A 27148-nucleotide genomic window follows, 5' to 3' on the forward strand; every position below is an offset into this window, starting at 1 on the left:
CACTGGTTCACTCCCTGCCCTGGTTTACCCTGGATCTGTGCTATGCTTTGTTTGCCGTCACCTGTTTCCTGACATTTCTGTATCTATTAAAGGCAAAAAGTATTGACTCAGAGTAGAAATGTATCAAAAGTGGGTATGTTTCAGCTCCATATAGACTGAAATCAAGTTTCTCACATCGTAAGGAAAAAATACAAATCTCTTCCAGTTCCAGCTTTGCTTCTGACATCAAGATTAACGTATCTATTTCCTTACTGAGAAGCCAACGAGGGGGAAAAAAAACCAAACAATCTGGATGACAAAGGTGATAAAGTTAAGGGCATGGTCCAAATGTTGGCAGCACTGGCTGTGCCCTTAGCTCAGGGCAGTGACGGCAATGCAGGGCCCTGCTGCTGCTGGGCAGGCACAGGCCTGGAGGACACGTTGCCTTTTACCCACTTTCCCTATTTGCTCATTTCCCAAACAGCTCAGCTGGGAAAAACAAGGCAGAAAATAGGTAATACCCATCGCCTATCCACAGCACTGCAGGATTGGAGAACCCTTTGGTAGACGTGTCTCGAGAGAAGCCAGGCTTGAGGCCTCAGCGCTGCGGTGCTGCTGGGTTTACTCTCTCTGTTCTATTAAAAAGACCCTGATTATTCGTAAATGGCTTAAAGTTGTATAAATGTCGTAACCAGAGTTTAATCTGAACCTTTTCTTATGACGTGGCATTACAAAAAAGAGTGTTTAGAAGAAAACATAAAGATAAGTTGCTATGGTCCCACATGATGACTCAGGCGTGTTCAATACTAATTAAACCCACTCTTCCTATCCAAGTTAGTTAATGCAAACCTATTGGCAAACAGTAGACATCAGCCAAGCTGTAAGAGCTGTTCTCGTTGAATAATGGATGTTTTAACCAGAGCCACAGATGCTGAAATGAAGAGACTTCTGAACAGGGCATGTGCATGGAGTCAGACATTGCCAACAGCTGCTTCTCATTTCCACACGTTCAAGTAGTTGAACATAAAACAGCTTTATAACTTCTGTTCAAGTTATAGTTGTTCTGAATTTGAGTCGTTGTTTGCTGGGCAGCAGAGATGTCACCACAGAGCAAAGAGAGGCTGCCCACGGCCAAGTTGTGAGGTGGTGATAAGCAGCGTTGGTGAAGGAAGCTATTTAAATGACGAGCTGTAAGAAGACATAAATAACATCGCTTATTCCTTCGGTAGATGCGTAGCAAACAACGCTCTGGGGTTACAAGCGGGGACACACGAGTTTCAGCTCTATCAGACCTAACGAGTAGCACCGCCCGTCACGCGGCCGTCCGCACGGCGGGGCTCTCCGTGCTGTCAGCAGCGCGGATACAGCCGCTCCCTCCGCCGGGCCAATCCGGGAAGGTGCCGCTCGGCCCGGGCCCGCCCTCCGCTCCGCCACCGTCCCGTGACCGCGCCGCCGGCCCCCGCGCTCCGATAGGCGGCCGGGCGGGGCCGGGCCGGTCCGACCGTGGGGCAACGCCGGGCGGGCGGCAGGAGGCGAGGAGCGGAGACCGGGATGGCGCGCAGCGGGCGGGCGCTCGGCAGGGCGCTGACAGCGGGGCTCGCCGCCGTGCCGCCGCCCAGAGCGGTCGCTGTCAGGTAGGCGGGCGGGGCCGGGCCTGTCCCGGGGAGCGGCGGGCGAGCGAGGGCGGCCGTCTCGGTGAGGGAGCTCCGTGAGTTGAGGACGCTGGGGCTCCTTTTCCGCCGGGGAGGGACTTGGTTTTGCTTCGGGGGGCCGCCGCCAGGCTCATAGAAACACCCGACTGCTCGTTGCAGCTCGCACTTGTGTGCTTTCCTTTACAAGTTAGCTGCTCCGGGCTGAGGCCAAGCCAGCCCTGCACGCTTTGGTAGCATCCATTCCCTCAAGAAACACGTAGCCTCAACAGTTTAGTTAACATTATAACTTCTCATAACCCCTCCTTCCTTGAAAGGCAGCGTAGCTAGAGGATGTTATCTTACAGCAGCTACACAAGGATTCGCAGAGTGTTTTTCAGCCTTGTGCTGAAACACGTGCAGATAACGTTGTACGAGACAGTGCACTGGCACAGCTCAACAGTAACAAACCAACCGCTGGAAGGCAGCTACCAGCTGGCTGGGACTGCGTGCTGTGAGCAGCTCCAGAGCAAGACAAGACCTCAAATTAGTGCTTCAGAACGAGGTCTGGTCCAAAGCTGTGAGCTCTTCCCGTGTGTCTAATTGAAGCTGCAGGGTTACTGGCGCCACAGCTTTCCTTAATGGTTCTATCTAGTTTGAAGTGGAAAAAAACAGACTGTGTCCATCCCTTGACTTACAATTCCAGAGGTATGCACAGCTTGCTGGTGAAAGGCTTTGAAAGTAGGCTTTGAAAGTAGGCTTGGTCTCTTCATTTCACCACTGTGCTGCTGTTGGACCTTACGTTGTCTCTTTCCCGCTGCGCTGATTACAGGCTGTGGTGTCAATCACCTTCCTTCATCTCACAGCTGCTCCTTTATTTTCTACACAAGTCCGTGCAGATCATTTCTAACGAGCCCATGGGGGCATTTATTTCCCTCTAAACTCAAAACCAGTTTATTGTTTTCCTTCCTTTGAGTCCATACAGACTAGTGTGGTCACTCCAGTGTTATTTCTGCATGTGTTTCCAATTGAAAGTTAGGTTGGCTTTAAAAGAACACCTTCATCATCATTTCAACTATTTCAAATTGGTAATTTGCTGAACTGCTTTGGTGGTTAGGAAATAAACTGCATCCATCACTGCTCACTGTGTTCAAGAAACAATGATCGAGTCTTTTACTAAGCATGGAAGGTTGGTTCGGTTTTCGACTGTGTGTACAGCCCTGATTGTTTAATGAGACAGAAAAAGACCTTGGTTGGGCTTCAGCTTACGTACACAGAACTGCTGGCAGCAAACAGTGACGTTTTGAACTCCCTGGTGCCCCAAACCCCCTAACTTTTGAGTTAACGTTTTACATCTGAACTGGCTCGATCCAGAAACAGCGGTACTTGAGCATAAGAGACCTCTTAACTACAGTGAGTGCTTGTTAGGCTGTAGTGTGGGTGCTCACAAGCATAAAACTGAGATGGGATCTGAAAGCAGAGCATCCACGGTGCTGGGAATGCAGTGCAGTTTCTGAAAGCACTTCCAAAACACAAGCTTCCTTTTAAGAGAAGGAAAGCAGCAGAGGGAGCGTTGCTGTAACTGCACTTGCAAACTCTGCCTGACCCAAAAGGGGAAAATACTGCAGGGCATGCCTTGATTTTGCTAATAAAAAGTTAAACTCTGCAAACGCGAGTGCACAGAGTCTCGTACAAGAACTCAGGCTGCCACAACACCGGTGTTTAATGGGGGCCTTTGTTATTTTACTCTGCCAGCTTCTTGTCTCGTGACTGGGAGCTATTTTTAGTTTCTACTAAAGGGAAAAAAACCCACCAAACCCAGCTCATGTTTTAAACAGACCGCAAACTGCTACAGGCCTTTTGTTTCTCCGTGTGAACCGGACCCTTTGTGGAACCTTGTGGAGCAGCCAGCTCACCTGTTGGGATCTGCGTTGCTGGAAAGACCCGCATCTAAAAGCATTTTCACTGTTGCAGGCACTTGGCTTCTTGTGGTATTCTGATGACCGGGATTTCTCCTTTACAAGTGCCTGTGCTGAGCCACACCTTCTCAAGGAGCTTCTTCAACATTGCTGCACCTCTAGTAAATAAAAGAAAAGAATACTCTGAAAGGAGAATCATAGGGTACGTATAGAAACTTGAAAACCCGTGTTTGCTGTGATTGATGGAAACCCCAAGGCTGAGCATCCCTGAGGATTCATGGCCATGAGACCGTGCCCAGCTGGAGGCTAGAAACAAGTTCTGACATCCACAACTTGTAGATATGGGGCTGTTCAAGTCTGAAATACAGTACCAAAACCCAAGGAGCCCAGATTACCACCCTTGGTATACCACAAAACCTTCTTATTCTGCCATGAAACAAAAACAGCCCCGAGGGGGAAGCATACATCGCTAATCTGGCAAAATGGGGGTATACCAAAAGGTATTAAAGCTGCTTTTTTTCCCCCTGAATTGCAAATATGTGCCACGTTACACTTAGATTCTGTGGCACTTCTCAGTCGAGATTTTGATCTCTTTTGGAAAGAAGGAAGATGATTGTGGGATTAAGAAACACAGAAAAAGACTTTGGAATCCTTGTTTGCTCGTGGAAAATTTCTCATCAGCTTAATGAGATTGGGATCCGTTCCCAGTCTCCAATAGTATAATTGGTTCATTAGGTTTAACGTGTCTGATGATACTTAACATTCACTTATTTAGTAATTCTTGGGCTGCCACAGACTGTGGGTAGTTGTTTACAAGGAGCCTTTGTCCAGCACTACTGTTTTTCCAGTGGGTGTATTAGTTAATCGGCTTGTTTTAGGAGCTAAGTAAGGAACGCAGCGTTGCTCCATGTAAACCTTCTAAAACACAGGCCCTCAGTTCTGCCACAGCTCTTTGAAACATCACATCTACCTGAATGACGACACACCGTGCTGCAAAGAACTGCTTTTCTAGTTGAAATCCAAGCACGCTTCCCCAGCACTGCAGCAAGTAGTGGGAAATAAGCCCAGTGGTCACTAACCTCCCAGCTGGATGCCCTGTGGTGTTTTGCTTCCTTGTGCAAAGGCTTTCACCACTTTACACCTTTGGCTGGCAGAGCTGCATGTTTAGTTTTCAGAAGGAACAGCAGTGTTTTCTGGTATCACCTTCACAACTGCCTGTGCTGTAAATGAAAGGTTCCAAGATATTAATACAGAGCTCACAGTAAAAAGACCACGTAACTGTAACATTCTTATTTTCATTCCAGTTATTCTATGCAGGAAATGTATGAAGTTGTTGCTGTTGTGGAGAACTACAAGCTGTTTGTGCCTTGGTGTAAAAAGTCAGATGTGTTATCGAAGCGCTCCGGGTACTGCAAAGCACAGCTAGAAATAGGCTTCCCTCCTGTGTTAGAACGATACACATCGGTTGTTACCCTGGTGAGACCACACTTAGTTAAGGTAACTTATTCTTTTTCTTAGTTATTGCTTTCCGTAACTCACGTGTTAAGACTTCCCAGCATTGGTACAAAACCGGTGCTTGTCCTTAACAACAGATTTAAATCAGGTTAGGATCTTCCAAACTGCTTGTCTACCTCACAGTTTGAGCTCTGTTAGGAACAGCCCAAACCAGATCCAGACCAACCGCCTGTCCCTGTACGTGGCAATTTTGATCATCCTTTGGAATGACAGCAGTTGGTTACTATTCAAGATAGATCTTTGGACATCTTATTCTACTGTTCTTCCCTAGGTTTTCTCTTACGGGACACTGCTCAAAACAGAAATGGGTTTCATAAGTGCAGGGGGGACAGGAATTGGACAATTTCAACACAAAAATCCTTCCCTTACCCTACAGAGGTTTCAGTTATGTTGCTGTGTGACACAGTGCAAATGGGATCTCTCACTGGCTGCACTATTGAGAACAGTTTTCAACTGTGCTGTGACCCTCACAGCCCAGCACAATGAATGCACGCTTCAGTAACGCTCATTTGTCCCTCCCTGCCTGACTGCAGCTTGGCTTTTCAAACTTTCTTGTAGGCATCCTGCACTGATGGAAAGCTATTTAATCACTTGGAAACAGTATGGCGCTTCAGCCCAGGTATCCCTGCTTATCCAAGGACGTGTACATTGGATTTTGCAGTAAGTATGGTAACTGAAACTTCCACATACTAGAAATAGGGCATCAAAATACTCTCTGGTTCCATTTAAGAAAGACTATGTGGTCCTATTTTCCCTCTGCATTCTCGCACACCCACACTGAAACTGAGTGTGGAAACTGCTGTGTGGTTTTCTAGAGACAGCAGCTGTCTGTGAGATGTCCACGCGCAGTGAAACAGCCCAGGGACTGGTATCTCTCACCTTAACATTCTCTGCATGCTACAGTTTTAGATAAGCAAATACAGAGGGAGAAATAAGGACAATATTCATGGACTTGGCTATTTCCTTTGATTAGTTCACAACCCAAGTACTCTTGTTATCAGAAAGCAGATATTCTCCCGTCTGTCCTGTTTGGCCTACAAGTTTGGCCAGCTTCATTTCCCAACTATAAGCTTTACAATTTCATGTATTTTAAGTCCTGCTCCACCTGCAGTTCTGCTGCACAGTTCTTTGGAGAAATGCTGCCCTTCTATTTTAGGCTGTCATACGAATGGCCTGATGCTGCTGGCCTATACTGGGACACTGCTTTAAAAGATCTCTTCTGGAAATAAAAGAGCTTTTAAAGTATATATAAAGTGGGATATAACTTTCTTGGGTTAGTAACTTCCATCTTATTGCTGTACTGCACTTCAACACATCAAAAATTAACCTATAGGCACTTGAATAGTTATTTCTCACGGCATTTCCTAACCACGTTTGTGTTATTTGCTCACGGCATTGGAATTTCTCCAGGTTAATAAGTGCCAGTTCCTGCTACTGACTTGTAATTAACTTGAGAAAACCTGAGTTAAGCAATTCTATAAACCCTGTTTCTTAAGTACTGGGTTTGTGTAGGAAGCTTTTTTCCCCCCCATCAAAGCCACGTTTTGATACTTGGTTGAGAATTTCAGTTAGGGTCGGATCTGGGCCTAAAATGGCCAATTTCATCTTCTTGAAGAAGCGCTGTTAATACTTGATGTTGCTCATGTCGTTGGAGGTAACAAGCAAATACAGCCAGGTGAGCAGCAGGTTGCCTCACTAAAGCACTTGAGCATTCTAACCCTTGCCCAATTCCAACGGGCTGTGCCTCCGGGCCTAAGCAAATGGTGATGATAAACATCTCACAACAAACGTCTCAAGACATGCTGCATAACTGAGGGAAAAGACTCATTTCAAGAGTGCCAGCTGCCCTTAGAAAGCTTTGAGTTTTGCTTACGCTGGCACCCCCAGCCTATGGCAGTGTTCTGCTAGTCTGATGGTACACTGTATGTATGCCAGATTGTAATGACGTAATATTTTGGGGTGTTTCAGCTCCTAAGTGACTTGCTAGATGGATTTAAGCACAACAGGTTGCCATCTGCAGGCTTCACAAATAAATACCATACCTCAAAGTTCTTACATTGGTCTTGAACATGCTGCAACACTCCTGATCCCTGCTTTGCAGAGCTCTGCGTGCTCTGAGGCCTCTCAGCTCTTCAGAAGGCACATTAATTTTACTGCTGCTTGAGGTCAAACAAATGCAAATGAAGCTATGCCTGCCCTACAGTCCCCATAGTTAAACTGCTTCCACATTGCTATTTCTACAGTTCATATGCATTACTCATAAGCCATTTAAGAGAATACATATTTGCTTTACTTAGAATTCTATTTGCTGATTTCTCAGGTAGGACAAAAGACTTAAATCACAACCCAGAAAACATGCAGGTTTGTGGGGTCCTTTAAATGCAAGAGGGCAATCTGTTTCTTTTCCTGACAGCTTTGTAGTCATTTCTGGAAGCTGTATCACAGTATCACAGTATCGTGAGAGCTGGAAGGGACCTTAGAGATAGAACCAATAGGGGAATGTTCTTGAACCGGACTGGGGGTAGCACAGCAAGAAGCATGTCTGAAGGCTGGCTGATGATTTCTAAGTTACTTCTAATGGCATTTTACCACAAGGGGACAAAAAATATCTTCTTTCTTTTTAACAGATTTCTTTTGAATTTCGTTCACTTCTACACTCGCAACTCGCTACACTGTTCTTTGATGAAGTGGTAAAGCAGATGGTTGCTGCCTTTGAAAGAAGAGCATCCAAGCTGCACGGCCCTGAAACAAGCATACCTCGGGAACTCATGTTTCATGAAGTTCATCAGACGTAACAGGGGAAACACCACCACCCTCTACCACAAACACTTTTTGTACACACCATTTGTACAAGCGCTATCATGCTCCTTTTGGGGCACCTCTTTCATGTGAGCTTTGGGTGTCATTTTCTACTGTACAAAACACACACACGTTCAGCTGAACGTACATATTCTATTCAAGCTGCTATCAAGTGCAATTCAGAGTGTTACCAGGCAGTTGGTATGTATGTAACACAGGGTAACTCAGGCTACCATTCAGTGGCCTGTCAAACTTTCTGTCATCATTTTTTCTGCCTCATCCAAGCCTACATCTTTCCAGCACTGTAATATATTAACTCAAGTTTTAGTTGTTAGTAGTGTGAATGTTACTTACCAGCATGAACTCGCTCAGCTCTGGCTGAGTTAAAGGGAAATTCTGACATGATGGCTTCGGGGAGTACAGAACACTTGTCCAGCATCGACTGCTTGGTGCTTCTGATCCCAAGGGCTGACAGGGCTGTCAGGTGCCTCCAGTTGCTGTTGAATTCTGACCAGAAACTGCTATAGAAAAAAATATAAAGCAGCCTTACCACTGAGTTTTTAGAGGCAGATGTAACACAAAGTGCAGCAGTTCCAGCTTAGACCCGCTGTCTTTGCTCACTGGGCTTCAGGCACTATATTGTTGGATAATCTCAACTTGCCACTGTTTGGCATTATAATGAGGTCATACTGTGTATACCTGGCCTCATGCAAACAGTTCTCAGTTATGTTATTTCACAGTGAGAGCTCTACGCTCCCTTCTCTGCTGCAGTTTTGTCCTCTAGAATGAGGGAACGGGCTGTCCTCCCCTTAGCAGTGTAAAGGCACCCAAAGCCAACTAGTTAATGACTCAGTGTAGAGCAAAATATTACTCATCTCAGTACTGTAGTGCCTTCTACTTGTCAGTGCAGTGAAGCAGCACTGGCTGTCTTGATTAAACCTGTCTTCACTAATTCTCTTCCTTGCATCAATACATCAGTACTCCTTTGAGTCTCTAAAGTAACGTGTATAGGTTAGAACCATTTCATATCCTGTTGATGCACTTTGTCAACTAACAGAACTTCACAACCTAAACTAGATGAAGTTTCAGGTCAAGTACATATCCCTGCCGAGGTCAGTCAGGGCACCCAAAGCCTCTGCAATCCACGTGATAACAAAATAGGTGGCAAGATACCCCATAATGCAGGGAACACACATTGCAGGACAGACTTTGGGCATCTTTTCACACTTCAGAAAGACTGAAACGTCGCACCTCTATGAAAGGCAGTTCTTAGTAGCAGTGGGCAGCTGGGGAAAGTGACAGCTGGATTAAGAGGTCAGTTTTCAAGCACCTGGGGAGCTATAAAGGAATTTAGGCTTTGAAACCATGGAAGGCAAAATGAAGGGTTTATGAACATCACGCTTCCAAGGATCTAGAAAACGGGAGGTGGGAAGCAGAACGGAAAGACACCATCCAGCAGTGTTACCAGCTGCGCTGGGTTAAAGAAATGAGCAGTGGGTGGCATACAAAGCCAGCTTTAAGGGCAAACTTCACCTCGTGCGCACAACACCACACCCAAGCCAAGGAGGCAACTACATACTGCACTTGAGCAGGAATACTATTGAAGTTACTCAGTTCTTAGCAAAGGAAACTTACCTGTTTCGTACCCTCAGGGCATTCTCCCTCCTCCCATAGCACTGAGAAGTTGTCTGTTTCAGCATGTAAAACAAGCAATGAGGAAAAGGCAAAATAAAGTCAATGCACGTGCCTTATTTTCATAGCATTGTTTAATATGTCAAAAGAACTGTCTGCCAGTTCAGCTGCGATATTTCTTACCAGAGTTAATGTCACTTCTATTTCTGCGGAACATTCTAGACAAGGAATGCTTCCTGGAGAGAAACGCCCCGTAGGCTTAAGTGTCACATTTCTAGTAAATCTTGAAGTGGGCTATCAGGCTGATCCCAGAACTACGGCTTCGTGTACAGAGCAATAAGGTGATACATATGGATACTCTCGCGCAGTTTGTTTTATTACATGAAGGTCACATAAGAGTGTATTTGTCTACTTTGTACACAGTTGTCTAGTCTTACGCACAGTGGCTTCCAAGCTCTTCCTAGTTCTGGCAAGCACCAATAGATTCTGAAACGGAATAGCAAGTGCTTTACTTAAGTTGAAATCAGAACCTCGGTAGATGGATCTTGCACTCAGTTATCAGGAATGTACAAATGTCTTTATTCAAAAAATACAAAATAAATTATCTGTAGGCATGGACAATGACTGTAAACAATTACACGTGTGTTAAATGAAATCCAGTAACTGATGGTTACAGTGATTCTTTTCAACACCAGCCTCACTTCAGTCACTATCCATCCTCTCCCACTGACATCTGAGGGTTTGTTTCTTTAAGTCAGAACTGTCAGTCTTAAACAGCACAGTTCATGATGCATTGATAGCCCGGGAATTAGAACATGCCACCTCCCATTCCTCCGCCCATCCCACCCATTCCTCCCATTGCTGGCTCTTTTTCCTCTTTGGGAACTTCAGTCACTACTGCTTCCGCCGTCGATAAGAGAGAAGCGACTCCTGCAGCATCCATCAGAGCCGTTCTCACAACCTGGGGACAGGAAAGAAAGAACTCAGTGCCCACTCAGCATCACGAGCGGAGGGAGGTAAGAAAGCTAAGGCTGGATTTGGTTACCTTTGTTGGGTCTATGATTCCTTTTTCTACCATATTTACAAAGTCCCCAAGCATTGCGTCATAGCCGACTTCTGAAGGACTCTGCAGTATTTTCTCAACTATTAAAGATCCTTCAACACCTGCATTCTTTGCAATAGTCATTGCTGGAATTCTCAGTGTTCTCTTTATGATCTCAATGCCTGAAAGAAAACGGATTCATTCCTGTTACCAAGTCTTATATTCAAGTGCTGGAGATTAATACAAAAAGAGAAAACTAAACCAGCAGAGCAAGAAGTTTATCTGTTTTTCTTAGTTCAGAGGGTGCATGGGGGGAACTTGCTGAAATCTGTCCAAAAAGTACTCAAGAATATTGTTATAGCAGCAGGTGTTTGTGGAACACTGTACAAAACCATCCTCCGCTTGATGTGCTACAATGGCATTGCCACACCAAAGTGATCTGATGTTCAAGTAACTAAATATTCACTGAAATCAATCTATTTAATCCTGTGAAGCCTCGGGACAAAAATGAAGCGTATCCTCAGCACATCCACACAGACATTTAAGTGAGGTACTTACCAATTTTCTGATCTTCATTGGCTGGTTTTAAAGCATCTAATGCTGGAATGCAGCGAAGCAAAGCACATCCACCACCTGGAACAATGCCTTCCTCTACAGCAGCACGGGTTGCATTCAGGGCATCCGTAACTCTGTCCTTCTTCTCATTTACTTCAACATCACTCGTGCCGCCAACCTACAAGCAAGCCATACGTCAAAGTCTGTAATGAGAAGCCCAGGTATGTAAGCCTACCATGGGACTGCTGCCACAGAAATAAACAGCTCTTCATGCCAAGGTCTAGCACTGTATTAACCCCAACACTGCTTATCTGGTTATGAGACAAGCAAACAATAACTCACATCAGCAATGAATGGCTGGTACCACCACTCTTCCTGAGTTACTCTGCCATTCCAAGTACAAGCTGCCCACTGCCCTCCTGCGTCCTGGCAACATCCGCACCCCTAAGAACCCTACAGAGCTGCTCCACAGGGGAACCCAACGACCTCCCAAGTCACAGAGCAGCTGCAATGCTATGCTGCTGGTTCTAGAAGTAACTCCATGATTATCTATGTGCCATTTCCTGCCTTGGGAAATGACTAAAGAAGATATTAGTCAACGATGGATGTGAAAAATTAGTTTATTCTAAGTTTTAGTGCTAAGAAGTTTAATTTCTCACCTTCAATACTGCGACTCCGTCAGATAGTTTGGCCAGTCGTTCATTCAGTTTCTCTTTTTCATATTCACTTGTGGTAACTTCTAGCTGTTCAATGATTTCTTGAATGCGTTTTTCAATCTGAGCCTTCTCACCCTTCCCCTTTAGAAGCATGGTGTCATCTTTGGTCACAATGACTTCTCCGACTTTCCCAAAGTCATGAGGCTGAATATCTTCTACATTTAGGCTCAGACCCTCCTCTCCAAACACCTGAACACACAACAAGCAGAGTTGGAATTCACAGCTTTTCCATGTATGAAATCATCATTTACAGATTGAGGGTCACACGTACAGCAGCCAAATGGCACACAACCACCACACTACTTGCATCTAAGTGCAAAGAAGCTCCTCCCTTCTCCTTCCAGACTAGGCATGAAGGTATTGCACCAATCAGCTCTCACTGAACAGGGAACTACAAGCCTTCAGTTCATGACTGACTAATTTAACACATTAATTAAACGTGACTGGAAACTGTGTACAGGTTCATCCATGTACTTCCATACGTTAGGAACAGTGGCAATAAAGTAACTGTAGAGGAGTTTGTTGGTTCTGGTATTTCATCTTTCATTAGGTTTCAACATACGTTTCAATAACCAGCTTTGAATCCCAGTATCATGCTATGATTCTGAAGCATGATTATTACTATAAACCGAGAGTAACAAGCACATCAACTACTCTAGAACTGAGCTAGCAAGATTAAACATTTTTGTAAGGTAGAAGTAACTAAATTATCCAGTCTATTCTTAACCTTCAGAACAATCCCATTCATCTTAATTCAAGTCATAAGAAAGCAAGCATACTTGGCTCTTTTTCCTCCAGAACTATTCTGGATATTTCTCCTCAAAGAGCCCAAATCCTGCAAGGAAACTGTGTGTGTAACTTCAGCCAGTTACAGCAACCTGTTACTCAAAGCTGGCCAGAGCTGTAAGACACAGCAAGTGCCACCATATTTGTTCTTGTTCAAGCATTGGTTACCATTACCCTTTTGGAAGAACAAGAAACAGCTTGCAATACAGCAAATAGAAAGTACAGACCTAAAGCCAAACCATTCACCTCCCTAAATAACACTGGTGTTTCTTAAAGGAAGAAGCCAATTAAAATGTCATTACTTACAGCACCACCTGTAGCAATTGCCATATCCTTGAGCTGGTTTTTCCTGTTGTCACCAAAACCCGGTGCTTTTACAGCAACAACTTGGAGACCAACCTTGAGCCTGAAGAACATAATTGAGAGAGCAGTATTCCCAATGTGCTCACAGAACAAACCTCATTGCTATGAACTGTATTTCAGAACAAATCTAACAGTCAAGCTAACAGGGACCTTTATACACTGAGCTGCTGTTGCTCACACAAGTAGCTGAGGAAACCATGGAAATTCAGCCCAAGCAATATCAGCCATGGTTGTGTGTAAGAGCCGTTGCTTCTTAGCACTGGGAAAATTCAAATACATGCTTTCCTGTCTATTCCTTCAGAAGGATGAAAATGCAAGGGGGGAAAAAAAAGAGCAGTATTTGCTGATCCAATGCCGTCAAAGCATGAATTTTAAACCTTACCTGTTCAAGACCAGAGTGCTGAGGGCTTCTCCATCAACGTCTTCAGCAATAATGACCAAAGGTTTGCGGTGACTGTTGGCAATTTCAAGAGCCGGAACTATGGACTGTACACTGGAAATCTTCTTTTCACTGATTAAAACGTAAGCATCCTGGAATTCACATTTCTGCCCTGCAGAAGCAATATGCATTGTCTGAGCAGTCTCATTAGGAAAGCATATCCAGCCTTCTCTAAAGCTTACTGAGCAGCCTGAGAACTACTATTATATTTTTTAACTTCACAACAAACAAAAAGCCCATAACAAATAATGAACCACACACTCAAAAATCCCAGTGCTGTCCCTCTAAGACATTCAGTTCTGCAGTGCTGGCTGAATGGTGGCACAGACACTGTTCACACTTAGAGAAGTATAAAAAGGGAAAACAGCTTTCAAGCTTTGGCCGTGTTTCTGACAGGGGAAGGACCCCAACATCCTATTGCCATGCCAAGCAGTGTAACAGCCTGTTTAAGACATACCATTTTAACATCAGCGGAGCCATTAAGGTACCTGACACGTAGTTCTGTTAACTCACCTTTGGCTGTGTTAATAAAATACGGAGATATGTAGCCTCGATCAAACTTCATACCTTCAATGATTTCTAATTCATCATTTAGAGTTTTTCCATCCTGTTTAGATACAGAAAGTGTTATCAGAGATCTGGTCACAAGATTATCACAGCACAAAAAACTCTGCACCACATCTGCTTCAGGTACTTTCTCTCAAAGGAAAACAATGCTAAGAATGACTGATGCAACCCTGATCTAAATGGGATGGGAACAGAAGGGTTGTGGAGGGTACTACTGTATGTGAGCATCTCCATCACATGCCACAAATGGCAACCTTAACTTGGAAATGCAGATATACTGCTCTTGGTCCATATGCTGGCAGCTCTCACCTTAACAGTGATTACACCTTTCCGTCCAACCTTTTTCATGGCATCAGAAATTATAGTGCCAATTTCCTGATCTCCATTCGCTGATATCGTGGCAACCTGAAAAAGCAAAATGCTTCAACTCATTTCTCAGTATTCATCATTTGTTTCCTTACTATAAACCAACAAAACCACCACTTAGAACAACGGACAGTAGCACATCCATGCCAAAGCAATACAATGGATACAATGGCTAGTGGCTTTGTAGCAGCTGGAGCCGTGGGCTATATCCCACACACTGGGTTCATGCAGCACACACAGCTGAATCTGCATCCACAAGAGGAAACGAGCCACAAAGCCCAACACGCCTGCAGCAGGACAACCAGCAGGGCATCAGCCTCAACCTGAACCTCCCACAGCTGATGTGTTACAAACGCTCCTGTAAGTCTGCCATCACCAAACTCACCAATACCCATTTTTGGTTCCAAATAATCACATTAATGTTTTACAGCTACTTTTTGAAAACAATCCTGATGAAAAAACCTGCCCACTTCTGAACCAATGTTTACCTGAAGACAGAATAGTGGGCATTTCAAATAACTCATGAATGGGTTACCATGGACATCATTCCATGCGATACATTCCAAACCCCAACACGTAAAGACAAATACTCAGCTGTCGTGCATCCACAACCTACCACCAAACCTGAGTTCAGAGAACTTTTTTAAGTCAAATTATGTGTTTGGTTTTGTTTGTTTCTTTTTTACCTGTGCAATTTCTTCTGGAGTTGTAACTGGTTTAGACAGCTTCTTCAGTTCAGCTGTGATAGCATCAACTGCGAGCATCACCCCTAGAGACAAATGGAATACTTGTTAGTGAACAAAACAAGGCATATAGCACAGGAAAAAAGCCACCACCAAGAGGTTTCAAACCTAAGAAGCCCATGCTACAGAAAGGCAGGTTCAGAAACAAGTGATGGGCAGTTCTAGCTCTGCAAAGTCATCTTTACACCTAGTAATCCTGGTTTTTAAGCTGGCTTGACACACCTTCAGTCACCATCAAAAGTAACTGATATGACTCCAGCAAATCTGTATGCTAACCAGGTACAAATTGAAATGCTATTTATGAGTTTGCCTATATCATACTAAGCATTTTTCTGTTTTGTAGGCTGTTTAGAGGAAAGAAAGATGCACTCAATGTATCACAGCAATAGCAAGAACATTTTGAATACACCTTAAGTTTTATCTGACTCTACAACAAAAAGCATCTTATTGAGGAAGCCAAACAGATTTGGCGTATGCAAAGCGAAAAGCTAGCAATCAAATATTACAAACATAGATGAAGAAATTACCCCTCCTGATTTCCACTGGATTAGCTCCTTTGCTGATCTTCTCAAAGCCTTCTTTGGCAATAGCCCGTGCAAGTACCGTTGCAGTAGTAGTACCATCTCCCGCCTCTTCATTTGTATTATTGGCAACATCTTGAACTAATTTGGCTCCGATATTTTTGTATTTGTCTTTTAAGTCAATTGCCTTTGCCACTGTCACACCATCCTTTGTCACTTTGGGACTCCCCCAGCTTTGCTCAATAATAACTGTTCTTCCCTAGGGTGACAAACAACAAACATTAAATGAGAGGCAGATAACCCACAGCACGTCAGGGTGACAGCTCCACCGCAGATGAAAATCCTTTGTCAAGTATCATGCTTCAAAATGTGGTTAGCACTTCCCTCAAATCACAATAATAAGCCTATGATTGAAACACAGTCATAGGGAGCTCGATTCTTTGCGCAATTGCAACAGAGAAAAGTTACAGATCTTATTAACCACGTGTATGAGGAACAGAAAACCCTCAGTGCAATTGTGTTCATGTGTTGCACTAATTTCTCTAAAGCTGGTGGCACTTGCTTTAACCAAAAAGCTGGACTATCCTAATTACACTACAACACTGGTAAGAAAAATTAAGGACCATTCAAGGAATACAGGGCAAATGTATCCTCTAACAGAGGTACCCAGCTTGAATAGCTGCCCCAATCAATCACATTCCAGAATTTCAGCTGGAGACAGCAGAAACGAAGCAACCACCTCCCTAGCACTGCTGCCCTGAACCTCTTCAGCTGTGGTGACAGCTGGAGTACTTGGAGCTGGGGAAGGGAGACCAAACACCCACCTCACTGCTGTCACTGCCAGCACAAGTCCCCTCAGCTGGCCCATCAGGCCCAGCTCAGTGCTCACACTGCTGTGGCTGCGTGCCAACATGGCTTCAGCTCTGAGCAGAGCCTGGCTTGCAAGCCCAGCTATCCAAGGACTCGGATACAGCATGCTACCACTGTGGTGCACTGTGTTCCCTGCCCACTCACGTCTGCCTCAATCTTACAACTATGCAGTGCTGCCGTGCAAGAGGCTACGTGGCTCTTGAAATACAACTAGCCCTAGGAACTGCAGAAAAGAAATGTAAAGCTTCAGTTACCAGCTCTGAGCACGTGAGAGAGCCGGTATATGGCTCATTCTGTGCTGTAGAACAATTACATCAAGTTAATATTTAACACAAGCTTTTAGCGCTACTTCATTCAACCTACACTGCTACTAAATCCAAAGAAGTCCTTCCTTCCCTCTTTGGTTTGCTCCATTTCATTCCTGGTTTTGAACAGGCTTTATTCCAAACGGGTTTGGTAGTTACGAGTAACAAAGTAAAATCTACTTATACCTGGAGAACAGCAGATGCACTGAGTGCAAGTGAACAAGAATTCCATAAGGTTGCAGTAAGTTGCATCAGGATGTGCCCTTTAACCAGCACATTAAAGCCAAGCGCAGGCATTCACAGTGTAGCCTAAACCCAAACCAAGCGTTAAATCAGCTGATGACACTGCAGCCTCATTCTTATTGAGAACTGTTCTTATGGAAAGCAGCCAGAGATTGCTGACATCACTGCTCCTCAACCTTAACACGGCACTTTGAGTAAGTGAAGCTCCAAAACGTGCACAGGATAAATAATTTAATAGATACCAAGCAGCCTTGAAAAGATGAGCAGATAGCAGTAAGTAACAATCAAGTCTGAAATCACAGAGAAATCACTATCTGTAGCCGATTTGGATCAGACGTTGCTACAGATGTGAAGAAAAATGGCATCCATTCGTTTATCAAGAGCCCTGTTCTGTGCTGTATGACTGTGCAGAACACAGCATCTCATTTTGAAGGTTGCAGCATTTCAGAGCTGGCTGAAAGCTCAGCGTTACGCCCTGAACGCTTCCACTTTGCTACTGCTGGGAGATGAAAGGACACAAAGCTGTAATTTGGACCTATAGTAATAAATAGGTGCTAATGCAACCATTCCCTTTGCAAAGGGTTATTTATCTACCACGTTAGGAACAGCGACTGGAGCCAACACGCGGTCGCCCCCTTGACCTCCTTAGTGCAGGAAGGCAGGCAGGGCGCCCCTCACAGGCCCGTCCTTTGTGCCCACAGAGCTGATGGATGGCAACATGGCCGCCCGCAGCCTGCCCTTGTCCCTGCGGCTCTATCACCCATTTCCACGTGCAACTAACGGGACTCCACGCATAAACCGTTTCCTACCAGCCCCGTTTTAAAGCACGCACGCAACATCGGCACGTCTCGCCGTTACCTTCGGCCCCATGGTGACGGCTACGGCATCTGCCAGCAGATCCACTCCCTGCAGCATGAGGGCTCGGGCGTCCGCTCCGAATTTCACATCCTTGGCGTAGGCCCGCGTCAGGTGCGGGGCGAGCGCTCTGGATACCGGCCTGATCCGGCGGAGCACGGCGGGCAAACGGAGCATGTCTGCAAGGTTCAAGGCCACGTTAAGCTTCCGTACAGCGTTAGCAGCGCGGGGTCGGCCCGCAGGCCGCGCTGGGCGGCCACATGTCCGCACGGCCCTTCCCGGCAGGACGCGCGCCGCAAGGTCACAGCCGGCCGCCCCCTGCCGCCCGCAGCCGCCACACACCGCGCCGCGACGGCATCGCCCCGGGACCGAGAGGAGTCTTAACGGGGCTCGCCCGGCACGCCGGGCCGCACGCGTGCACCGAACCCACGCATAACGCGTGCGACCAGAGCTCGGCCTCACGGCGCTCCCGTGGCGGCCGTGGCGGTGGCAGTGAGGAAGCGGGCAGTGAGGAAGCGGGCAGTGAGGAAGCGGGCCGCCGTGGGCGCGGCTCACCTGCGGGTCACGGGAGGCGCCGTCCGGTCGGAGCGCGCGGCGCGCAGTTCTGCTCGGCGGGGCGGGAAGCGCGCGGCACTCACTCGCTGACGCGGCCCCGCCCCCCACAGGGCACGCACACATGCGGGGAGCGGCGCGGCCGGGCCCCGGAACCTGCATGGCCTCTCGGTCCGCCCGCTGAGGGAGAAAGGATGCGGGTGTACGGAGCGCTCTGCGCACGCGCGGGACGCGCCGAGCATGAGTCATCCAGGTTCCGGGGCTCGCCAATTCCAGAACCTTCTGGAATGGCCATGCTCGCCCCGGGTCAGAGGTGAGCTGACTTCACTTCCGGGTGGCCGCCCGACCCCGGTCCCGGCCGGGCACCGAATCGCCATTAGGGCGGCACGGCCCGCAGCGGGGCAGCCCGCGAACGCTCCGCACCGGGACGGCGGGCAGAAACAGCCGTTGGGAACCGAGCGGGCACGGCTGGGGGCGGAGCGCCGCCCGGGGGCAGGGCGAGGAGAGGGGGTCGGCGGGTGCGCATGCGCACGCCGTGACCTTTCTCACGTGCGCGAGCAGCGGCGCGGTCACTCGGCGCGGGAGCGGAGCGGAGCCGACATGGTGAGTGCCGCGCCCGGGAGCGGCCGGGCAGCCGGGAACGCGCTCGGCCGCGGCCCCGTGTTAGCGGCCGTGCTTCCTGAGCGGGGCTGGGCCCGCTGCTGCGGCCCGCCCGTCCGCACGGCGAGTAGGCCCCGATCGGGGGGGGCGTCGGGAGCGCGCCGCCGTGCGCCGCCGGTGTTACTTGGAGCTGCCGGAGGGTGATCGCGGGCGGTGGGGCCGCAGGCAGCCACGGATAGAGCCGGTGATCCCTTCGTCGGCGTCCTGCCGTAGCGCCGTGTAGACGCCCGGTTAGCACGGCTTGCAGCTGGGAGCGGGGCTCGGGGCGGCCCGGAGCGCTGCAAGGTCACCCAGTCCTTGTGGGGGCTGCAGTGGGTGGCCGCAGGAGCTTCGGGCCCTTCCCGTGCTGTGCCCGCAGCGCTCAGCTCCCGCACGGACCGCGGTGTGACTGCAGAGGGAAAGCGGAGCTCCCGGTGTTGTGCTCGGCTGTGCAGGCTGCTGCCATCCCGGCCTGCTGTGCAGAGCTGCCCTTGTACCTGCGCCACTATCTCACGATCCTTATCAAGTTAGGGATTGTAAAATGGCCAGCATTGAAAAGGACCGTGATGACCATCTAATTTCAACCCCCCTGCTGCGTGCAGTGCTGCCACCCACCAGAGCAGGCAGAAGGAGACCGTGCTCCCTGCAGCTTAGACCCACAGTGCCTGCGTTCTGAAGTCTACTTACTGATTTCAATTAAACAGAACGTTTGGTTTCCGGGAACAAAAAGAGATCAGCACTGGTATTTTCTTAGAATAAACATCATCCCGGTTCAGTCATTTCCGTGTATTTCATCATACTAGTAAGAGCAGTTTTGATGGGGGCTGCATCTCTCATACATTGCCTACCACTCCGTTTCCCCCTAGCCTTAAAGCTCGTGTGCTGATCAGTGTCAGTGGGGGGTGCACAGCGGCCAGGCTGCTTCCAGCCGTTTCGGTGAGCCCAGGGTACCTGCCTTGCTCCACACTGTCTCCATGTGACTCAGCAAGGCTCCACAGCTTTCCTCCTACACTGGGGCAAATTCCTTTTCCTGCCCCTGCTTGGCGGGGTGCTGTGCTTGCCTTCATCTCCCATGTGGGAGCTGCTTCCATTCCAAGTAACAGCAGTCTTCATTTGGACTTCAGACTCGATTAGCTCTCTTACATCACCTGAAACGCCATGCCTTGAAATTGCCTGAAAAAGACAGACATGAGCTACAGGCCTAGACTCGCAGTTAGTTACTATAAAACACTCCGCTACAATGAATGAAAACGCAGCCGTCCTCAGTCTCGACTAAGTTCTGTCTGTGATCGACAAGCTGTTCTCAGTGAGCGGTACTAAGTAACGGTTTAGGATTAAACGCCTGCGGAACTTGCAGCCGCGTGGGGCTCCACCTGCTGGCGGCTCATTCCCTCCGCTGGAGCGAGGAGCTTTGCCTTAAGGGCACAGAGTGCCCAGTGTGAGCAGCTTGGGAGCCAGCTGCTTCTGAAGAGCTTAAAGCAGTCATAGCACAGCTCGGCGATGCAATCAGAGGTGGTTTATTTTGCTTCTATGGAAATAAGCGCTCGACTTTCTTCTTGTTCTCTCACACACACTTAGCTGTGGGTTTTCTTTATTTAGATGCACTTCTGTTCATCTGTTTCTCCTTCAACATTGTGCCCCTTCACAGGCAGGAAAAGCATTTCGGAAGTTCCTTCCCCTGTTTGATCGCGTTCTGGTTGAACGGTGTGCAGCAGAAACTGTAACCAAAGGAGGCATCATGATTCCAGAAAAAGCTCAAGGGAAAGTGCTGCAAGCAACAGTGGTAGCAGTTGGATCGGGAGCCAGAGGGAAGGTAAGCGTCTGATTGAAGCATCAGCTTGGGCAGCTGGAAAGTGGTAGCAGGAAAGGGATGGCTGCAGAGCAAGTTGAATGATGTATCACAAACACTGAGAGGGGATGATTGAAGGTGAAAGTGCAGGTTCAAAGTAGAGGTAGAAGGCTTCAGTTCCCCTGCCTGGCTCCGGCCTTGAATTCCAGTCTTCCTTTGAACATCTGCAAAATGGAGGATACTTGCATTTTGAAACCAGTTATGTATAAGCATCCTTAAACAATGAATGGTTATGTGCTTTTCTTTGTTGTTCTGAGCGTGGTGTTTGCTGTCTTGTCCAAAAAATCATTGCCCATAAGGACTGGGCTTAATGTACAAGAAAAAAATCAGGACTTGGCAGAAATAAATGCCAGTTGAGCTTGCTTAAGCTTTGACTGTTGAATACTCCTAAGATCCTGAAGGAGACCTTTTAATGTCTTTTCACCTTCTTAAAATGCCCGTGGTTAGCGGCATCACTATTGGAGGATCTTTCCCTTATTTAAATAGTGGCCAGTTAGTCCCGATGGTAGAAAGCAGGTTAACGTTTAACTTGAGTGTGTTGACTCAGACTTTGCCTGCAAGTCTCTCCAAAGATATCATGGGCTTTCTTTTTGTCTCTGTGTCTGCTTTTCAAAGCAGGATATTGCAAAGTGGTACCATTATTTGACTTGTTTGCAGTATGGAGCAATCGTGCCATTACCTTTCCATTGAACTGGAGTAAAGTCAGGGGTGTTTCCTTTCTTTCAGGATGGTGAGATTCATCCAGTGAGTGTCAAAGTTGGTGAAAAAGTTTTGCTACCAGAATACGGTGGTACCAAGATTGTGCTAGAAGATAAGGTATGTTCTACTGTTTTGTGAATGTAAATTGATTTGGATTCTATAATGTCACACAGTTAGCAGTGAATATGGTATGTAATACTTAGTGGGATTAGCAGCATTCAATAAATGCAGTTGTTGGTATTCAAGTGGGAGCAGCTAAATCAAGCCACGTTTACGACTCTGTAGTACTTATTAATTCCACTCTTACTTAAAGTAACCACAGAAACATCTGTCCACCCAGCAAAGGTCAAACCCAAGTGCCTCCATCTGCCAGGCAAGCAGTAGACAGAAGACTAATGGGCTTTGAAACTACCAGGACATCCTTACTTGTGATGGGGCAAGCTGACAGAATTGCCTTCTTACAGTACTGGCACTTCTGCTACTAAAATGACTCACTGCATAGCAATCCCAAGCTGTGTTTTCTGGTAAACAAACATGTTCACAAAAAGTCTAATACGTAGAAGGAGCTGTGGTCAGCTCACTCCCGGTTTGGTACTTTATGATGTGTGGCAGCCTTCAGAACCAGATGGTATCTGCAAAACAGCTGATAAAAGGAGTTTTGACGCTATTATTTCTTATACTTGCAGGACTACTACTTGTTTAGAGATGGTGACATCCTTGGAAAATACCTGGACTGAAGTTGGTGCAGTATCCGTCATCCATTCCACTAAGATTCTGAAATGCTTTCTTTCATCGTGTAAATAACGTCCTTTATTTTATAATAAGCAGGCATCGAGTCTCTGAAGTAACTTGTGATCTCACTGTAATGATGGAACAGAAATAAAAAGTATGTACAGTCAGAAATGGGTTGCTCTTGCTTGAGTTCCACTCAGAGTGACGTGCAGATGACCACCATCCAGCCTTAAGTATTCCAAAGAACATCATTTTATACCCTTATCTGTGTACTGAAACTGTAAAGGCCTTTACAATAAATTTCTAAAACCTTGCTGCTTCTGTCTCAGTTTCTGCTACTGCTCTGTGAAACTGAGTATCACTCCTGTCATGTCCTTAAATCATCTCTGGGAAAACTATTTGAGTTGAGGAAATAGCAATACTTCAGTGACAATTAGTCTGGTGTTGCACGACAGACTGAAAGCGGTTATTGCACAGAGGCAGTGATGAAGGAGACAGTAGCTTTGTCCCACCTCAAACTTGATCTGAAGTAACAGATCCTTTTTTACTTCATTTCCAGCAATAGCTAGCAGTAGATGACAAGATGTTTGGTACAGGGCTGATGCTGATCTTAATGCAGGAATGGATAAATAAATGTGCTTTATCTCGCCAGCTCTCTTCCTCCCTGACGACTTAGTAGAGAGCTGACACTTTCACTAATTATACTTCACTTATCTTTAATGTAGCATTCTTAAACAGTAAGATATTTACTCAACTCATGCTGAAGCAATCACGTCGGCATCTTTGTAACTGCCCTCTTTTGCCTTGGGAATGGATTCAAGGTTATTTGCACTTCACAGCACAGATCTGTTCCTAGGTATGCTTTCACAATTGGTATGTGTTGACCTAGTAATGCAGCCTGAGAGCAGAGGCTGTCTTAAAAGGCTTTGATGCAGGCTTATGAGAAATAAACCCATGCGTGCAGCACTCAGTGCTACCAAAATCAAAATAGTAGTTCTTATTGCATTAAAGCTGTTATAAAATCAACACTGCTAGATAAACTGTAAGCCTGCAGATAAGCACAATGGACCGTAATAAAAAGCATTTTATCAGCTTCAGTAGCTACAGTGAGGAACTCCAGCTTCCACACACACTAAAACAATGTATTTTCTTGCTGGGGGTGACCTGTTGCCACTTCTTACACAATGTTAAATATCACTCTGCAGTTTCATTACAAGTTGGCTGTATTGTCTCCCATTCCCCCTAGTTGGCTGCATTGTCTCCCATTCCCCCTGGCTGGTCACCACCTGCTTTGGAGCTGTAGGCAAACCTTGCAAAAAGCTGCTCTGTTGAGGTGGTGGTAATGAACTCCCACTAAGCAGGAGTGGGCACTAACAAGGTAACAGAAATCCTCTGGCACAACAGGCAGACCTGCAATCTGCCCTGGGGCAGTGGGACTACAGCAATCACAGCAGCGCACGTTAGGGCAGAAATGAGGTTATCGTGCTGTGGTTATCATAAAGGACAGTTGATTGCACAACGAAACACAAGCTCGGTGAGAAGCATTATCTTCCCCTGCAGCAAGTGTGCTTTTATCTTGTATGATAAGGCAGGTATTCTGGTGTAATCACATACTGAGAGCGGAAATATATTTAACGTATCCACAGCTTAAGTAACTTACACAAACTGGATGATATCTTGATAAAAAAAAGGTGCAGTAGGAAAAAACAACCAACAGGTAAATGTTTAAGCCTAACATTTCAGCATTTAAATACTGTCTTTTAGAGATCATTTGTATAGGATCCACACTCACAAAGTCATCACTTTTGTTTTTGAAGAGCTGCTCTAACCCATTGTGGTGCAATCTGAGACCAGGCAACCCTGAGGAACAGAGGTAGCACATACACCTTTACTACCTGCACCACTTGGCTTAGTTCTTGGCCAAGGCTGCCCTGCCAGCCTAGCCTTCACCCAGCAGGACTGCACTGAACCTGCACTGCCATGTTGCCAAGTGCACAATGTAGATCTCTGCTCCAGGCCCAAACTGCAAATCATGCTTCCAACCCCAGGAGATCAGCATCTTGCTGTGATGCTAATGAAACAAAATACTTCTCGGGCCTATCTAGTCTTTACACAACACATCCAAAACAAATGCCACATATTCCTCAGAAGTTTCATGGGAATAAGAAATAGGTGGATAAGCAAAAAACAAATAAACAAACTGAAAAAGCATTTATCAGCCTAATGAAATGGAGGATGTGCTCATGTGTTGGATGGTCCATAGACAGAATGTTTTATTCCTGCATCAGTAAGCTGTCCTTGTCAGCAAGGACAGGGTAACCTACTACAGCTGCCATTACTGTTTTTTAAGTCCATGGCTACATACCAAGTTTTATATCCCCTGGGTGATAGAGTGGAGGTCAGTATCAGTGACAAGCGCTTGTTCTTGCACTGTAAGAATGTAGACCTGTTTGTTCCACTGATTTCAAGACCATCAAAGCCCTAATGCGTGCAAAAAAAGAAGTCACACACAGCCCTACCTGTTCTTTGGGGAGGATCCAGTTCTTTCCATCTGTCTGAAGCACAAAGAACGAAGGCAGACCCCATCTATGTTGATTACTTCCTTTTCTTCCCATTCTGGACAGGGTTCCGATGGCAGCAGCAGTCCTGCTTTCAGAAGGCTTTTCTCATCATGCCTGCTGTTACCTGCCACAGTAAGAACAGTGTGAAGCTTTTGCACCCCACTAAGCAAAAGACCTAGAGAGGAATGTTCAGGCCATAACAGTGCAGGGGTAGGATGATCTTGGCTCAATATTCCCCTTTTTGCTCATGAAACAACACGGACCGGGTAAAAAACCTGGATGTGGAATTACTGTTGATCAGATTTTAAGAACCACCACTTCTAAAAACTTCCAGTAATAAAGGGGTAAATACCAAGGAGCAACAAGAAAGGACTTGCAGATTCAAATATTCTGGTTAAGAAACACTTCAGAAGCTTTGTTTTTTCCCCCCACAAAACAGAGCCAGTTTCCAACTGAAGGGTGTGCACATTCCTCATATTAGTGCCTTTGCTCAGCCAGATCTGTCAGCATTTCAGAAGCAATGTGTCCATGAAACAGAAGTCAGGGACAACCGAAAACATCGCATCTCTCCCCCCTGTTCTGTGCTTTAGATACCAGCTGAACCTTGAAATTGATTAATAACAAAACAAAACAAAGCAACAACAAGGCTGAGTTATGAGGGACTGAAAAGGTTAGCACTGCTGTTACTTTGGGGCTGGCTCACTAAAAAGTTAACGTGGGATCCCAGCAGATAACATGGCAGCACAACACACACACCCTTCACTATCGCAGCAGTTATTCCTACATCTATTAACTTCCTCACCCCGAGAAAACGCTGAGAGGAGCAGTTTCACACTGCGGGGCACAGGCTCCTTCTCGGGGCAGTAAAGCTGACCTGTGGCTTACCAGTAAAACAGTAACCAGAGCAAGAGGCACCGGGCCCCTCGAGATGCACCCACGTTACAGTATGCTGTGCATGGAACTCCCAGGGCTGCCTTCATTTTGCCATTGCCTGGAGAGCTGAGCAGCAGGGCAGTGAATGGCACAGTGCTGCAGGAGGACATGTCTCTTGCCCTTGTTAGCCTTCAGCAGGACATCCAGGGGTGCATTGCTGGACAGTGCTGTGCGGTGCTGCCTTCCGTGCACGTTTAACCTGTGGAAGACATGGAGCATTTGCCTTCTGCTTCTTGTTTTCTGGCTATCCTGAAAAATATAGAACTGCATTTAGTGAAATTATTAAACATATAGTAAAACTCATGTGGGCTGAAGAATTTCGCAGGTACTTTTTTAGTGTGTGACAGTATTTAATTGCAGATGATGCTGTGTGCAAATACAACAACCCAACATCCAAGCACTGGCTGCTCACTCCTTTCTCTCCAGCTGTTGCAGAGCAGCTCGTTGAGCAGCACAGGGACGATGCCTTCCCTGAGTCACTGCAGCACGAGGTCAGCAGCAGGAGGCCAACATGCCATGCTTCTAGCTCTCAGGAGAAGTAGCACTGGATGTGAGTCAGTTACTCAAGTCCCATACTGGGCATCCACAGCAGACCAAAACCTCTCTGTTTTCCCCATGCTTCAGCTCTCATTTCTTAGACAAAGGAAGTTAGTGGTAGCAAATAAGCTCCACAAAGCCCTGGTTTGCCTTACTATGCCATACCATGGTCATCAGAACTGAAAATAATCCATCCTTACCTAGATTTCTATGTAAATCCCTTCCAAATTCAAGGAAATACTGCTTATAGATGACATTAATCCATACAAAGCCTAAAGCTCTCTTGAAAGAGCAGCAGACTCACCAACATTATTTACAGCTCTTAGCTGGCATTTGTCTGCAACCACCCACAAAACAAAAGAGTAAAAACCTCCTATGCAAGGGGTAGCATGTTGCAAAAAGAGCAGTTAACACACATAATTCAACATCCATTTGCTTCATGTACCCAGACAGACTTCCCAAGGCTATATGGGAGTGATCAATCACAACAAGTGATTAAATGCCCCATAGCTACCTCCTTCTGTAAGGAAGAAACGGCATGCTCTCATTATCTAATCACACTCAGTGCTTACCTTACAGTTAATGTATCTCTCCTTCTTTAGGTAGCAAGGTTGTATCTGAACAACTGAAAAACACATAACATACTCTTGCTTATAGGTTTTTCCATGTTAACAGCCCTCCAGGATTTATTCTGCAAGTCTCCCACTCCTGAAACCTGCATTCAGCTCTAGTTGTGTTGGTGGTTTGCAGCAGCTTTTCCAAAACTTGCCTAAAGGCAGATTTCATCCTTATGTTAGAAACAA

General features: G+C 46.4%; 3 protein-coding genes across 3 annotated transcripts; 2 read left to right on the top strand and 1 right to left on the bottom strand.

Annotated features, from left to right (window-relative positions):
• The first annotated feature begins 1403 nt into the window (after nt 1–1403).
• Nucleotides 1404–8790, top strand: COQ10B (coenzyme Q10B). The gene is made up of 5 exons (XM_072342530.1): nt 1404–1613; nt 3582–3728; nt 4831–5023; nt 5600–5701; nt 7669–8790. The coding sequence occupies exons 1-5, from the start codon at nt 1531–1533 to the stop codon at nt 7834–7836; spliced, it is 693 nt and encodes a 230-aa protein (XP_072198631.1). The 5' UTR covers nt 1404–1530; the 3' UTR covers nt 7837–8790.
• A 798-nt stretch (nt 8791–9588) lies between these two features.
• On the bottom strand, nt 9589–18536 carry HSPD1 (heat shock protein family D (Hsp60) member 1). Its single transcript, XM_072342529.1, has 12 exons — nt 18399–18536; nt 17847–18022; nt 15577–15829; nt 14993–15075; nt 14250–14345; nt 13887–13980; nt 13317–13485; nt 12878–12977; nt 11729–11974; nt 11073–11247; nt 10518–10696; nt 9589–10433 (listed from the first exon to the last, which is right to left on the bottom strand). Exons 2-12 carry the CDS (start codon nt 18018–18020, stop codon nt 10281–10283), a joined length of 1722 nt encoding a protein of 573 aa, XP_072198630.1. The 5' UTR covers nt 18021–18022; nt 18399–18536; the 3' UTR covers nt 9589–10280.
• Nucleotides 18537–18620: 84 nt separating this feature from the next.
• On the top strand, nt 18621–22627 carry HSPE1 (heat shock protein family E (Hsp10) member 1). Its single transcript, XM_072342531.1, has 4 exons — nt 18621–18998; nt 20683–20847; nt 21610–21699; nt 22269–22627. Exons 1-4 carry the CDS (start codon nt 18636–18638, stop codon nt 22317–22319), a joined length of 669 nt encoding a protein of 222 aa, XP_072198632.1. The 5' UTR covers nt 18621–18635; the 3' UTR covers nt 22320–22627.
• The last annotated feature ends 4521 nt before the right edge of the window (nt 22628–27148 follow it).

This window comes from Excalfactoria chinensis, chromosome 7, assembly GCF_039878825.1.
Source record: "Excalfactoria chinensis isolate bCotChi1 chromosome 7, bCotChi1.hap2, whole genome shotgun sequence".
NCBI lineage: Eukaryota > Metazoa > Chordata > Aves > Galliformes > Phasianidae > Excalfactoria > Excalfactoria chinensis.

Bases quoted from the DNA above. Each gene is read 5' to 3' on its own strand.
- COQ10B (XM_072342530.1), top strand. From the start codon at position 1,531: ATGGCGCGCAGCGGGCGGGCGCTCGGCAGGGCGCTGACAGCGGGGCTC. The intron at 3,729-4,830 runs GTACGTATAGAA...TTTTCATTCCAG, and splicing joins TCTGAAAGGAGAATCATAGG to TTATTCTATGCAGGAAATGT. The intron at 5,702-7,668 runs GTAAGTATGGTA...TCTTTTTAACAG, and splicing joins CGTGTACATTGGATTTTGCA to ATTTCTTTTGAATTTCGTTC.
- HSPD1 (XM_072342529.1), bottom strand. From the start codon at position 18,020: ATGCTCCGTTTGCCCGCCGTGCTCCGCCGGATCAGGCCGGTATCCAGA. The intron at 14,346-14,992 runs GTAAAAAAGAAA...TTGCTTTTTCAG, and splicing joins CTCCAGAAGAAATTGCACAG to GTTGCCACGATATCAGCGAA. The intron at 13,981-14,249 runs GTGAGAGCTGCC...GTATCTAAACAG, and splicing joins AAGGTGTAATCACTGTTAAG to GATGGAAAAACTCTAAATGA.
- HSPE1 (XM_072342531.1), top strand. From the start codon at position 18,636: ATGAGTCATCCAGGTTCCGGGGCTCGCCAATTCCAGAACCTTCTGGAA. The intron at 20,848-21,609 runs GTAAGCGTCTGA...CCTTTCTTTCAG, and splicing joins GATCGGGAGCCAGAGGGAAG to GATGGTGAGATTCATCCAGT. The intron at 21,700-22,268 runs GTATGTTCTACT...TTATACTTGCAG, and splicing joins AGATTGTGCTAGAAGATAAG to GACTACTACTTGTTTAGAGA.